This window comes from Miniopterus schreibersii, assembly GCF_964146895.1.
Source record: "Miniopterus schreibersii genome assembly, chromosome: 13".
NCBI classification, from domain to species: Eukaryota; Metazoa; Chordata; class Mammalia; order Chiroptera; family Miniopteridae; genus Miniopterus; species Miniopterus schreibersii.
In genome coordinates, this window is record NC_138113.1 from 18,383,361 (window position 1) to 18,397,906 (window position 14,546).

General features: G+C 36.4%; 1 protein-coding gene across 7 annotated transcripts in view; it reads right to left on the reverse strand.

Annotated features, from left to right (window-relative positions):
* MAP4K3 (mitogen-activated protein kinase kinase kinase kinase 3) overlaps positions 1 to 14,546 on the reverse strand; it is a 124,030-nt gene that overhangs the window by 51,198 nt on the left and 58,286 nt on the right. For all 7 annotated transcript variants that reach the window (XM_081156978.1, XM_081156980.1, XM_081156979.1 and 4 more), the window contains 8 exons: positions 13,987 to 14,034; positions 11,842 to 11,884; positions 10,153 to 10,225; positions 6,407 to 6,538; positions 6,151 to 6,213; positions 5,987 to 6,068; positions 5,772 to 5,882; positions 3,571 to 3,649 (listed from right to left, as the gene is read on the reverse strand). In XM_081156978.1, coding sequence (XP_081013104.1) covers positions 3,571 to 3,649; positions 5,772 to 5,882; positions 5,987 to 6,068; positions 6,151 to 6,213; positions 6,407 to 6,538; positions 10,153 to 10,225; positions 11,842 to 11,884; positions 13,987 to 14,034 — 631 coding nt within the window. The remainder of the gene's footprint in view (positions 1 to 3,570; positions 3,650 to 5,771; positions 5,883 to 5,986; positions 6,069 to 6,150; positions 6,214 to 6,406; positions 6,539 to 10,152; positions 10,226 to 11,841; positions 11,885 to 13,986; positions 14,035 to 14,546) is intronic.

Sequence of the window (14,546 nt, forward strand, 5' to 3'; positions counted from 1 at the left end):
AAATCTTCAGCTCACAGAGAAGTGTTATCATGAGCCTGACTGCACTAAGTTAGCATTCTAAGTCACCGGGAATTAGTGCTTCCAAGAAGAAGAAAGTCAAGGTACTATTATTATAGATTCCTGCTGGCAGTTTATCATTGCTAGTTGATGCTACTGGACCCCATGTGAATGTACGGTCTGTGTCAGGGAGCCATTACCTTAGTAAGAATTACATGAAGAGCTATTTTAAAAGGCAGAATGCTAGAGAGAGATTCTGAGATGGTGGCAGACTGAGTGGAAGCTACACTGCACTGTCTCAGGACCAAACTGGAATTATAACTAAAATACAGAAAAACCATCCTGAATAATCAACTGCAACTGAAGATGAGCTGGGGAGCACCCTCATCACCAAGGAGGAAATGTGGAGACCGCATGGAGACTGGGAAGAAGTGCAGAGGTGAGAGGGCTGCCTGGGCTCCCAAGGCAGCAGCTGAAGGTCCAGAGGGAGATCTAAGCTGTGGGGGTTCCCACTGAGGACTCTGGGGCCTGAACCCCAGGCTGGGCTCCCCAGCCCAGAGCACCAGAACTGAGAAAGGTGCCCACATAACATCTGGCAGTGAAAAGCAGCAGGGTTTCTGTCTGCCAGGGAGAGGCGGCTGGAACTGCAGGCCCCTCTTAAAGGACCAATGCACAAAGTTTTGCATGCAGCCACTCACCCTGGGCTCCAGTAGCAGAGGCAGAGTGGACTAGAGCTGTGTGAGGAGAATCCAGGTGGGCTGGTTAGGGGAATAGATCTCAAAGGGCACCCATCTGGACCCCAGTGCTGAGTCATTCCCTCATACTGTAGAGGACATCTTTCTAAGCTGGACATTTACCTTCCAAGCAGCTTTTGCCTGAGGGGGAAGCAACTGCCCTACCCTGCTGGAAAACCTCTGGCCCCATCCCGTGGAGTTTCTACAGCCAGAGGCTTATTAAGAGACTGAGTAACAATCAGCTTCTGGGTGCTTTGAGTCTTTGCCTGATTTGCTTCTGGACCCAGGGCTTGGAAAAGCAGACCTTGGTGCGCATCTTGGTCCTGTCCAAACATATCCAGCCCCAGAAGAAGAAACCAGAAGCTGTGGAGTGTGGAAAACTTCAAACAGGGTACTCAAGGCCAGTAACAAACAGCGTCTGACATTGGCAGGCACCAGAGACCATCCAAAAGACTGGGAGTCCTAGAAGATCTACATAATACATAGAAACAAATCCAAACAAGCAGCCAAAATGGGGAGACAAAAAAGCAAGCCCTAAATGAAAGAACAAGAAAAGTCTCAATGAAATGGAGATAAGCAATCTATCAGATATAGAGTTCAGAATACTAATCATAAAGATGCTCAACAGCATGAAAAAAGATATAGAAACTATGAAGGAAATTAAGAATGACATAAAATTAAAAAAAAAACACATCAGAAGGAATGAACAGTAGATTAGTGGAAGCTGAGGATCGGATCAGTGAATTAGAAGACAGGGTAGAAAAAAAATCACTCAGAGAACCAAAAAGAAAAAACAATTAAAAAAACAGGAAAACAGCCTAAGGGAGCTGTGGGACAACATGAAACGTAACAATATTTGCATCATAGGAGTGCCAAAGGAGGTCGAAAGTAAGCAAGGGTTAGAGAACCTGTTTGAAGAAATAAAGACAGAAGACTTACCTGACCTGGTCAAGGAAAAAGTCACACAAGTTCAGGAGGCACGGAGAGCTAAGCAAGAAGAACCCAAAGAGGCCCATGCCCAGACACATCATAATTAAAATGCCAAAAATTCAAGACAAAGAGAGAATCATAAAGGCAGCATGAGAAAAGCAAGCGTTACCTACAAAGGAGCTCTCATAAGTCTGTCAGCTGATTTCTCATCAGAAACTCTACAGTCCAGAAGGGAATGGCACGAAGTATTCAAGGTAATACAAAACAAGGATCTGAAACCAAGACTACTCTATCCAGCAAGATTATCATTCAAAATAGACGGTGAAATAAAGAGCTTTCCAGACCAAAAAAGGCTAAAGGAATTTATCACCACCAAACTAGCACTGCAAGAAACGTTAAAGGGACTGCTGTAATAAGAAGTTGAAATAGAGAGAATGAGAAACAAAGGCAATTGATAAGTACCTATCAATAATAACCTTAAATATAAATGGATTAAATGTCCTAATCAAAAGACATAGGGTAGCTGAATGAATAAGAAAACAAGACCCAAATATATGCTGTCTACAAGAGACCCACTTCAGAACAAAAGACTCACACAGGTTGGGAAAAAAAAACCCAAAACTTCTGGAGGACTTTAAAGGAGAGATCGACAGCAATAAAGTCAACAACCCATTGAGTTTACTGGATGGATCTTCCATACAAAAAATCAACAGGGAAACAGTGACTCTAAATGACAAGCTAGATCAGCTGGATTTAACTGACATTTATAGAACATTCCACTCCAAAGCTGCAGAATAGGCATTCTCCTCAAGTGCACATGGGACATTCTCAAAGACAGACCACATGTTAGGGCACAAAACAAGTCTCTGCAAGTTCAAAAAGACTGAAATCATATCAAGCATCTTCTTGGACATTTGCACAATGGAATACTATGCAGCTGTAAAAATGAAGGATCCCTTACCCTTTAAGACAGCATGGTGGGAACTGAAGAGTATTATGCTGAGGGAAATAAGCCAGTCTGAGAAAGACAAGTGTCACATGATCTTACTCACATGTGGACTCTAACGAACAAAATAAAAAGATGAACAAAATAGATCCAGAGACATAGAAGCATGGAACAGACTGATGAATCTCAGAGGGAAGGCGAGGGAGGGTGTCTGGGTGGGGAGAGATTAGCATAAGAACTTATATGCACATATGCATAACTCATGGATATAGACAATAGTGGGGTGAAGGACTGGGGGAGGGGTACAGCGTGGAGGGGCTCAATGGGGGGAAAAGGAGACATTTGTAATACTTTCAACAATAACGGTAAATTTAATAATAAATAAATAAATAAATAAAAATAAAATAAAATTGTAGAATCCTGGGTTGACCCAAGACCTACTGAATCAGGATCTGGAAAAGTAGGGCTGGAGAATCCACTGTTAAAGGTTCTCAGGTTACTCAGATGTTAAGCCAGTTTGCAGACCTCCACTTCTCCTTGACACTCAAAGCATGACCCTTGCACCAACAGCATCTGCATAACCTGGGAGCCTGTTAGAAGTAAAGAACCTCAGGTCCTACCCCAGATCTGCTGAATCAGAACCTGTATTTTAATAAGCTCTCTGGGTGACTTATACACACATAAAAATTTAAGAAGCACTGCCTTGATTTTTTCTCTGCCTAGTCTAGGAATTTTATTCCTCTTCCCAAACAATAACAACATAAATACACACCCCTCCTGCCACCAAAAACTCCTCAGGAACAAGGAAAATAAAATTCTTATTGCCTTAACTAAACCCTACCTTTAAAAGGATTTAATAAAAAGAACTACTTGGAAGAAAATGAAGCAAAAGTACTGTAACAAAGCAACTTGAGATCTTATTTGTTAATGTTAAATTATGAACTGTGTATAGTACATACTTACAGTTTATCTCCGAGCGTGTTTTTTCTTCTCTCACGTTTCTACTTGTTGAGGGAATTCTATGTGGCACAGCAACAAGAGGCTAGGAAAGAACAAATCAATGACATGTGGCATTAGATAATTAAGAAGTGACAGTCTGGTCCACCAAATTACTCAAATATAAAAGAAACAGTTCACTTTAAATTGGAACTATTTATTTGGTTCTCACTGGGGGCTTCTCAAGATTAGGGATATATTTTACACAGGGCAGGTTCCCAGGAAATGTCCTCTGAGTTGAATATAAATAAATTCAAAATTTAAGATTTCAATAATTCAATAGCTATCCAATAGCTGCAGCTAGCTTTTCCTGTTCAGAGGAGAGAAACTGTCATTAAAAAATCTGCTTCAATTTCTTATTTCAAAAAGGATGAGATAAATGAAATGCAATAATGCTAAATGCGTTAACGATTCATGGTCCTATTACTTAGTAAACACAATCTTCTCCCTTTATGTTTTTTCGAGCCTGCAACCGAGGTATGTGCCCTTGACCAGAATTGAACCTGAGACCCTTTAGTCCAAGGGCTGATGCTGTAACCACTGAACCAAACCAGCCAGGGCAATATAGGTTACATTTTTAAAATTTTATGTTTCCAAACTCCTTTCCAGACCTTTAACAAAAGGACAGATAGCTTAGTTAATCACAGTTGTATAAAGAGTTGGGCAAGCTAGAACAATGGCGAATTGATAAAAAGGTTCTTCCTGCCCTGGTCAGTGTTGCTCAGTGGTTAGAGCATTGGCCTGTGGACTGAAGGGTCCCAGGTTTGATTCCTGGTCAAGGGCATATACTTGGGTTGCAGGTTCAATCCCTGGTCCCAGTTGGGGTGTTTGTGGGAAGTAACCAATCAGTATTTCTCTCTCCCCATCCCTCCTTCCTTTCCATTGTCTAAAAAAACAAAATCAATAGAAAAAATATCCTCAAGTTAGGATTTAAAAAAAAAAGAAAAGAAAGGTTCTTCCTGATTTAAGATAATCTGCAAACACTTTTCTGACCACTGAGAACTGCCATTCTTACAGCATCATCAATGAAATTTATACCATTTTTTAAAAAAATTGATTATAGAGAGGAAGGGCAAGGGGGGGGAGAGAGAAAGAAAGAGAGCAAAAAATATGGATATGAGAGGAAAACATAGATCAGTTGCCTTTTGTATGACCAGGGATTGACCACAACCGGGCACGTGCCCTGACTGGGAATCGAACCAGCGACCCTTTGGAACATGTGATGATGCTCAACCAACTTAGCCATATTGGCCAGAGCAAAATTTACACCATTTTAAGTACCTTCCACAAAGCGAGTCAAGTTAAGGTTATTCACCTCAGCTACAGACCAATAACAGAATTCTGCCATGTCACATGTAGTGAGTTTCTCTTTGGTGCCACCATTAGCTGAATTAGGAATGTTAAATATGCCAAAAGAAGCGAGGCTTCCATTAATATCAATGCTCCCATAGTTATTTCATTCTAATAACTACACTGTCTCATTTTCAAACATTTCCATAGTGGACAGTTAGTGTTTTAGTCACCAAAAAGGCAACCCTATTGTATAAACATTATTTTTGAGAAGAAAACAAAATAGAATTTTAAGTATATGCTAACATCTTGTTTATGTGCTTCCATCTGCATTCTCTTTCACAGTGAACGATTTATTTGGCAACTTCATCTACAATGACTACTTTAAAATAACTACAGTAACTTTGACAGGCAGATTAGACGATTCTGCCTTTGCCATTTTCAGACAACAGCCATCTATAGCCAATAAGAAAAGTCCAGCTTATGACTTCCCTAGGAGAGACAAAGTAAGAGTTCGTTGTTTCCTCAATAGTTTTTAAATTTATTTATTTTATTTTTTATTTTTTTAAATATATCTTTATTGATTTCAGAGAGAGGAAGGGAGAGGGAGAGAGCAAGCTAGAAACATCAATGATAAGAGAGTTATTGATCTGCTGCAGCCCTCAACCCGGGCATGTGCCCTGACTGGGACTTGAACCCCGATCTCCTGGATCCTAGGTCGATGTTCAACCGCTGAGCCACGCCCGGCTGGGAAATAGTTTTTAAATTTAAATCAGCTTTATTGAAATCAGATCCAGAATTTTAAAAAACTGATTTTGAAATGTACATACATCTATACATATTTGTTATATATACTTGCTAGTAAAAATAGTTCCTACCTCAGGATCATCATCATCAAAATCATGGTAAGTGGAATGATCAGGATTATTCACTTTATCCAATAGCTCGATTGCCAACGACCGTGTCAAAGGTTGTGTAACAAATGGATGCTATAAAAATAAAATAATATAGTACAGAACACTTACTAGAAATCTGATTGAATGACATTTTAGCTTTTGGGGGAAAAAGATATAGTTCAGGGAAAAAGTAATACCTGTAATAACTTTTCAGCTGTAGGTCTTTTTTTTGGATTTTTGGTAAGTGCCATTTTCACAAAATGATGGAAACTATTTGACCTAAAAAATTTTTTAAATAGACTTAAATTTCAATTATTTTTTTCCTCATGACTATAAAAGTAAGTAACACAAAGATACTCACCACTTCATTTTATCTTTTAGTTTAGGAGGCTGAAAATTGCTTTTTGTCATTAGAAATAATGCTCTGGAAAAATCAACAACAAATGATTACATAGCATTTTAAGATTTCATATTAATATACAATGCAAATTCTATTACTATTCCCAAATAAGGTAAAGCAAGACTAAGCATGCTATTTGTTTATGACATAATAAATAGTACTGGGGTGGGGAACCTCTTAATTAAAACATAGGATTCTTCAACTGTGATACACTGACCTCATTGGGTGTAAGTCAAACATAGGAGGCTGAAGCTCAGCAAGTTCTATGGCAGTGATCCCCACTGCCCAGAGATCACAGAGCTGATTGTACCCGCCTTTCCTCTCAACGGCTGCGACTTCTGGAGCCATCCTAAGGAAATATTCCAGAAAAGAAAACCTCTTGTTTATTGTGTTTTTCTTCATATTTCTACCAGAGGCACATGGAACTATCACTATCTAAGCTGAGATCTATTTAGGCCTTGATATCTGAAAAATAAGTATGTAGTACTTAAAAGGCCCATTTCTGCTAAGATCCCATCATCTTACAAGCCTCTACTGGTGATTTGTTACTTTGTTATACTACTACTTACTATTAAGATTTGTAAAAATTTACAATTGTGACAGAACAACATATCCCAAATCTGTCCTTACCCCAATCTCCCTTTCTCTGCAAAGCAAAATTCTAGAGAGATAACATCTTACAATAAATATTCTATAATTTTTAGCTTTACCTCCATACATCAATAAACTACAATCTGGTCTCTGACTGTTTTCACTTGATCAAAACTATTTATTGGGGCACCAAAAATATTCATTTAGCACTTAACTCATATTTACTTAATTGGCTTTTCCCCCCAGTATTATTATAATGATGGAGAAGATATAAAAAAGAGTGGTTTTTAAAAATGTATTTATCCATAGAAAAGTTACCTAAACTCAGTATTATTTTTTTTTCTTTTAACTTTCTTATAGTCTGATTCTAATTATACCTGTATAAATTTGTATTTGACTGATTTAAATTTGTATTTGAATTTAAATTTGTATCTGACTGACTTAAGTTACATTAATTTTCAAATATTGAAATTTTCAAATCCTAAACAACAGTTTCGAAAATAATTGAGATAAACGCCTCAACTCTTACATATCAAAAAAGTGATTTAAATAAGTAACCTTACATATGCATATCTGTCTTCCTGGTATGATTTCAGGAAAGTCAAGTAAGTCAGTGAAGTTACCAAAACACAACAACAAAAAACTCCACTAACTTTCAAACACTTGGTCTTAAAATCTTGTTAATCTTAAAGTAGCTCTATGAATATTCAAATTACTGTAAGAAAAGTGAACATTAAAGTATGTCAGTTATTACTTTATTGAGGGCTACATTATAGCTAGCTGGTTCTTAACCCCTAAGAATTCCAGAAAGGCTGACAAATTAGGGTTACAAACTTATAAAAGTAGGGTTGAGGTTGGGGCTGGAAATGTGTATTAGAAAGTGTGGAGTCTAAATAATGAAGTTATGCCTGGCTGGCGTGACTCGGCAGTTGAGCATCGACCTATGATTCAGGAGATCGCGGTTCGATTCCCGGTCAGGGCACATGCCTGGGTTTTGGGCTCGAACCCCAGTAGGGGGCATGCAAAAGGCAGCCAATTAATGACTTATCATTGATGTTTCTATCTCTCTCTCTCCCTTCCTCTCTCTGAAATCAATAAAACAATTAAAAATAAATAAATAAATATTGAAGAGTTAATCTCCCAGATTCCTCCTCTAGTCCCTTAGGGCTCGGCAGTTGCTCCTTCCCCATTCCAACTGGATAAAACCAAGAGAAATGGAAAGAGAGGCTTCAGACCCAAAGATAGCAGAAACAAAGAAGAGCAGGGGTTGGGGGCAGCAGAAGTCTGTGTCTAGAACAATGAGTTCCCCAGCTTCCTGCACTTGCTTAGTTCTCAGGAAACACCAGTTTACATGGTACCTCCATGCACACAGAGCTATGAATCAGTTTTTAGTGTCTTGCTCTTCAATATGAACCAAAAGATAAGGATTACAAATCATCTCAGGAAGGCCTCCACATGAAAGCATGAGACTTAAAGTTGAGAAAATCTTATAGAAGGTAGAACAAAAAATATTTTTTAAGTGTTAGAAAATTTAAGTCAGCTAATGGATTAATCCAAGTGGCCTAAGGTATAGCTAATGAGATCCAGGAAGAAGTATAGAAAAGAAATTATCAAAGAAATAATACAAGAATATTTCTTAGAACTGAAAGACGTGAATCTCTTGATTGAAACGTACAAATAAAAGATGACAAAAAACCAAAATCATTCTGAGGTACATCACCATGGAATATCAGACCACTAGAAATTATTCTGGGGGGAGGGGTCATATTCAAAGACCATGCATCACTGTGGCATCACACTTCATCAGCATCAAAGAAAGAAGACTCTAGGGTAGTACTTCAAAACTTCCAATCCAGAGTTCTGTATTCACCCATATTATGAATCAAGTGTGAAGCCAGACATGCAGAGTCTCAAAAATTTTATTCCTCAAATGTCTCGAGAAGCTACTAAAACACATGTGAGGGAGTAATTCATGAAAGAGGAAGAAGACTTGGATTCCAGGAAATGAATCCCCAAGCTGAAGATGAAAAATTCCCAGGGAGAAGCTATGCAAAAAGACCTAGGGAATAAACAATTCAGATTGTAACAGGAGGGAAGGCGACTCCAAAAAGATTATTATAAGAAAAAAGCAAGCTATAACAAAGCAAAAAACAAACAAAAACCAGGACTGACAAATAATTTGACAAGTTTTATGATGTGGAAAATTGTATAGAGGCATGTTATAGACTGCAAAATGTGAAAAGGTATAGAAGTCTTAAAAAACTAAGCAAATTAAAAATGTATTATTCAACATAGGAAAAAAATTTTCAAGGTAGCAAATGTAATAATAGTGTAACAACTGACTCAGGAAGTACACTGCAAGAATAAGATTGGATGATGAACGAAGAGAGCTAAAATCTTCACCTATCATAACAGTCTATAAACAACAGATAATCCTAGAGATGGCAGAAGACACAACTAGATGAGCTTTTACAAGTCCTTTAGCACTGCTTAACTTTTAAAATATATATCCATTTGGGTAGAAAGACAAATTGATACAAAAATGGTATATATAATTTCTTAAATATGAATGAGTCACCCATATTAGTGCCATCCCACTGCTGATGAACTGACTAGGAGGGCATCAGGGGAGGGCTGGCACGCAGGCTGAAGGAATGTTAAGAATTCCGGTGTGCAGTTACTTCAAAGTAATGGTGTGAACAAAAAAAGTCTACACCTGTTGACCACCACTATATTCACAATGACTAATAGCTTATCTAGCACACAGTAAGTGGTCAAAAACACTTACTGAGTAAACTAATGAATAATTTTTACAGAATGGTTGAAGAATACCTAGGAGACAAATATGGCAAGAGGGATCTGTGAAGGCAACTAGTAGCATTTAAGATTAATGAGGCAGGTAGAGGTCACACTGGAAGACTCCACATACCAAGAAATATGTATTTGATCTTGTGTGCAAGCAAGATATGTCAGAAAGTCTCGAACAAAGGGGCACTGTGAATAATTCAATGTTGAACGATTAGTCAAAATATGGACTGGAAATGGGAGTGAAGACAGACATATAAAAACATCCGTGAAAATACATGACACATATAAAAGCAAGGACTGGGTTTTTTCCAGCAGAGCTAGAAAAGGTTCCCCGAAGACATATCAATCTTTAAAGTCTTTTCCACTTAATGAAAATTAACATGGTAGAATATTCTTTGGTCATGTAACCCAGCCACAAATATAGATGCCTAAATTACTTAACCTGTTGATGACCTTCTTAATGTTTTCATCCTGAAGTTTTTGATTATTCAGTCTATTTTTTTTTAATATATGCTGTATCTAACAATGAAAAAAAAAACCCTCAAAAAATTAAAATACAATTACCAATATGGTGTACCAATGAAAGACTTCCGTTTGGCAATTGTAGCTGTAATCTGTGCAGATACTCCAAAATCAGCTATTAAAAAAATGAGAAAAATTTAGAAAAGAAAACTGAAAGTAATATTTAAGGCAACATGAGAAGAATTACTATTTTCAGTAAACTATCTTTAATTATTTTCATTAAACTAATATTACAGAAATAGAAGAAATTCTCAAACATCGCATTAACATTTTTAACTTTAATGGAGTAGCATTAAAATATCACAAAGTAGTCAGTGTATGTCATAGCCAGATAGATTCCCATATACTCCCATATGAATCAAATAACAACGAAAGTCAAGATCAAATAATTTTGATGAGGAAGAGACAGCTGAGAGACTAACCTGCCAGACTTAATAATATAATTTCAAATTCCCAGGACCTAAAATTCAAGGAACATCACTGGAAGTGACCTAAAGTAGGGACCTATTCCTATTTGCTTCCTGTCACACCCATGAGAACTGACATCAAATAATCCAATAAATCTATTGGTAAACCTATTAGCTTGAAAAGATATTCAAAAGGAACATGCCCAAAAATCTTACCTTAATATAATACATTCTACTAAAATACCAATCACTCCCAGGAAATTTATTTTTATGTAGGATTTGTTGCTATATAGAATGCAGAATTCTAACATTTTCTAGTTTTTTAATGATTTCTAAATCCTTATCAACTAAGGTAATTTATATATAAGATATCTTTTTGTAAGGCACACAGTATTAACACAAAACATTAAATTGCTGATAGGAACTGTTTATTAAGTCATAAATAGTAAGATAACTGCCTTTCCCATATTTAGAGGTGGCTTAGGAAAATTTTATTGTGTTAATTAGATACATACTTTAAAATCTGATTAGTCCTACTGCAGGATATAGTTTTATTCATTTCTAACATAAATATATTTTTTGTATTTTTATTTCTTATAGTAATATACAGTTCAAAGAAATAAATGTTTCCTATTTGTCATTACATACTTTATTTAATATCTAACAGACATAATTGTTTACAATGACTTTGTACATGTTTCCTGTCTTAAACTTTTAAATTATTAAGGTTTTGAATTCTATTTTAATCATAACTTGACAACCAAAAGTTACAAAATAAAAAATAAAAGCCAAAGTATCTATGAATACATGATACAACATACAGATGCTGTTTTATAGAATTGTACACCTGAAACCCATATAATTTTAACCAATGTCATCCTAGTAAATTCAATAAAAAAGAAAAAAAAAGGTTAAAGCACCTAAATTAAATTCTTATGCAAGTTATAGTGTATTTTATTTTAAAAGCTTATGTAAACAATGTAGGATTTTTGGCATCACTGATTTTTTTGGCTTTTGTTTGTTTATCTTGTTTTTTGGTTACAAGGTAATTTTGTATAGATTTCTTACTAGTAATCACATTCCTAGAGTTAGAAGTGAAAGAATTTCCAACGGATATTATTTCACTGTATCTTTACAACAAATCTGTCATATATGAGGGCAGACTCAATTCCCATTTAAGAAAAGAGAAAACAGGTACCCCACAATGAGATCACCTAAAAATACATAGATGCTGCTAAGGGAGGGGAAATATAGTCCTACAGAGAAAAATATAAATTTACTAGCTTTGGAATAAATTTGCATGACAAAATTTTAATTTACTTACCCAATTTCACATGACCATTATCCGTTAACAGAATGTTAGCTCCCTTCAAAATGAGAACATTTTAGTTAAAGTAGGAAACATTTTATCAGCACATATAGTATATGTATTTATTAAAATAATCACAAGTGGCAGCCTTAGACCTGGAAATACCTAAAATTTAAAGTATGCCCAATTAAAATGTTAAATCATAATCACAGAAAAATTTACTGTCTACTTTTTAAGCAATTTGACTATGCTTATAAAATGTTCTGCCTTGCAAAGCTGCTATTAACATAGTATGAATGTTACTATGAAAGTGATATATTAGTTTTCATCTAAATATTATTTACTTACTGATCAAACACTGTCACTGCACTAAAATGTTACCTTATACTGGCACTTTCAATTCCTTGTAATTATATTTTACACTTGATTGCTATATCCTGTTAAAAAATATAAACAAATCTCCAATTCATTAGCTGAACACTGCAGTACTGGTGTGTAAGACTGAACCTTACTGCTTAGTATGAAGTTGTCTATCCTTAATATGTCTGTCCAGAGTTTAGGACCATTCAGAATACAAACAATTAGCCACAAGTCCACAGAATTAAAATGTCACCTGTCTACATGACTGTGAGATAATAAAAAATACATATTGGTCTGTGCCTCCAGTTGCTGGCACAGAGCTCCTGAAACCCTTATAATTTCCTAGGTGATAAAAGCACTAGGAGCATCTTCTGTTCTAATATTTGGTCTTTTATCCCAGTTCTTGACACAGTACTCCTGAAACCTTTGTGTAATTTCCTGGGTGATAGGCATGTCTTCTAACGAAGCAACTCTAGGTGAGCCCCTTGATGGCTCCTGGATGAGGGCTGGTTACCGAAAGACCAAGCCATGATTGCAAGCTTGGAATTTTCAGCCTCTCCCTCATTCCCTGAAGAAGGGAGAAGTGCTAAAATGAAGTTAATGATTGTTCATGCCTACGTGAGGAAGCCTCCATAAGATCTCAATAGTACAGGGTTTGGCGAGCTTCTGGGTTGGTGAACACGTGGAGGTGCTGAAAGAGTGTTGTGCCCTGGAGAGGCATGGAAGCTCTGTGCCTCTTCCCACATACCTTGCCCTATGCATCTCCTCCATGTGGATGTTCGCCTGTATCCTTTATCATATCCTTTAATAAACTGTTAAATAGTAACCATTTCCCTGAGTTCTGTGAGCTACTTTAGCAAAACAACAAAACCCAAGGACGGGGTCTTTGGAACCTCTGATCTATAGCTGATTGGTCAGAAGTACAGATAACCTGAGCCTGGGACTGGCATCTGAAGTGTGTGTTGGGGGTAACCGGGGGGGGGGGGGGGGGGGGGCAGTCTGTGGGACTGAGGCCTTTAACCTGTGGGATCTGATGCTATCTCCAGGTAGATAGTATCAAAACTAAGTTAAATTGTAGGACATCTAGCTGATGTCACAGAGAACTGCTTTTTGTGGGGAAAAATTTCTACATGCTTGGTGACTGGACGTGTGAGAAGAGAAGTGTTCTGTGTGAGTAGTAAAGGAGACTCACAGTAAAGGCACAATAAGGAAGGGCTGGTTTTTTCCTATATACAAAGAAAAAAACCGAGTGTTTTCCATTACAAAGATCTAGCAGCATTTTAGCTACTTTTGCTTCTTGACCTAAGTTCAAAGATGATAACAACTACTTTATCTTTGATAAGCTCAAACTTTTGAAGGAGGCAGAAATACTGTCTCCCAAAGGTACTACAGGCTTATTTAGTTATTTTTGCCTTTTCTGCAACTTTTAAATGAACAAGCAAAAGCAAGCAGCCTCTTTAGTCCTGGGTGTGATCAATCATGTAATTACAACCTTAGGAGGAAAAATACTAGGAAACCCCTTCCAGCCCCAAATAGAGGGGGAAATATAGAAGACTGCACATTAACCCACAACTGCATTTCAAAAGGGTGAATTTTATAGTATATAAATTGTATCTCAATAAAGTTGATATAAAAAAGTAATAAAACTCTTAAAAGCATTACTCAATTTTATTATAGTAATGTATTTCAGAGAATAAATTCATCCAATAGAACAATCCAGACAATTTTGGTCCACAGTTTGATCAGAGTATTTAAAAATGAAGAGAGGGCCAATAGGCTAAGCAAATAATGTATATGTACCTTTATATCTCTGTGCATTTTTCCTTTACTGTGAAGATAGTATAGTCCCTAGAGTTTAAAAAGAAAAACAAAAAACAACAAAAATTAACAAGATTTTACTATAGAGGTCCCTTTGGGATTTAAAATGATCAATTGAGTAGTATTCTCCATTTTTCATTTACTCATTACAGAAAGTCTTGTGGTAACATATTTTACTGATTTGTACTAATAAACAAAAGAATCAAGAAAATGAAACAAAGTTGAGTTGGAACCACAAATTTTCCTAAGACAAGTAATTTTCACTAAACTCTGTGAATAGTCTGAAATAACTTAAAAAGCATGTGCAATTAGTATCAGAATGAGTTCCAATTACCATAAAAATGCTTAATTTTCAAGCTTTTCTTTGGTATCAATATGAAAACATACTAACAAATTCATAGCACTTAAGTTTTAGGAGTTCATATTATCACACTGAGGCTATAAAGCACTTACATGCCAATGTAATTTGGATTTATTACACAAAGAATTAAAAAATGTATTAATATTCAAGAGTTTACCATACTAGAATATTTAATCCTACT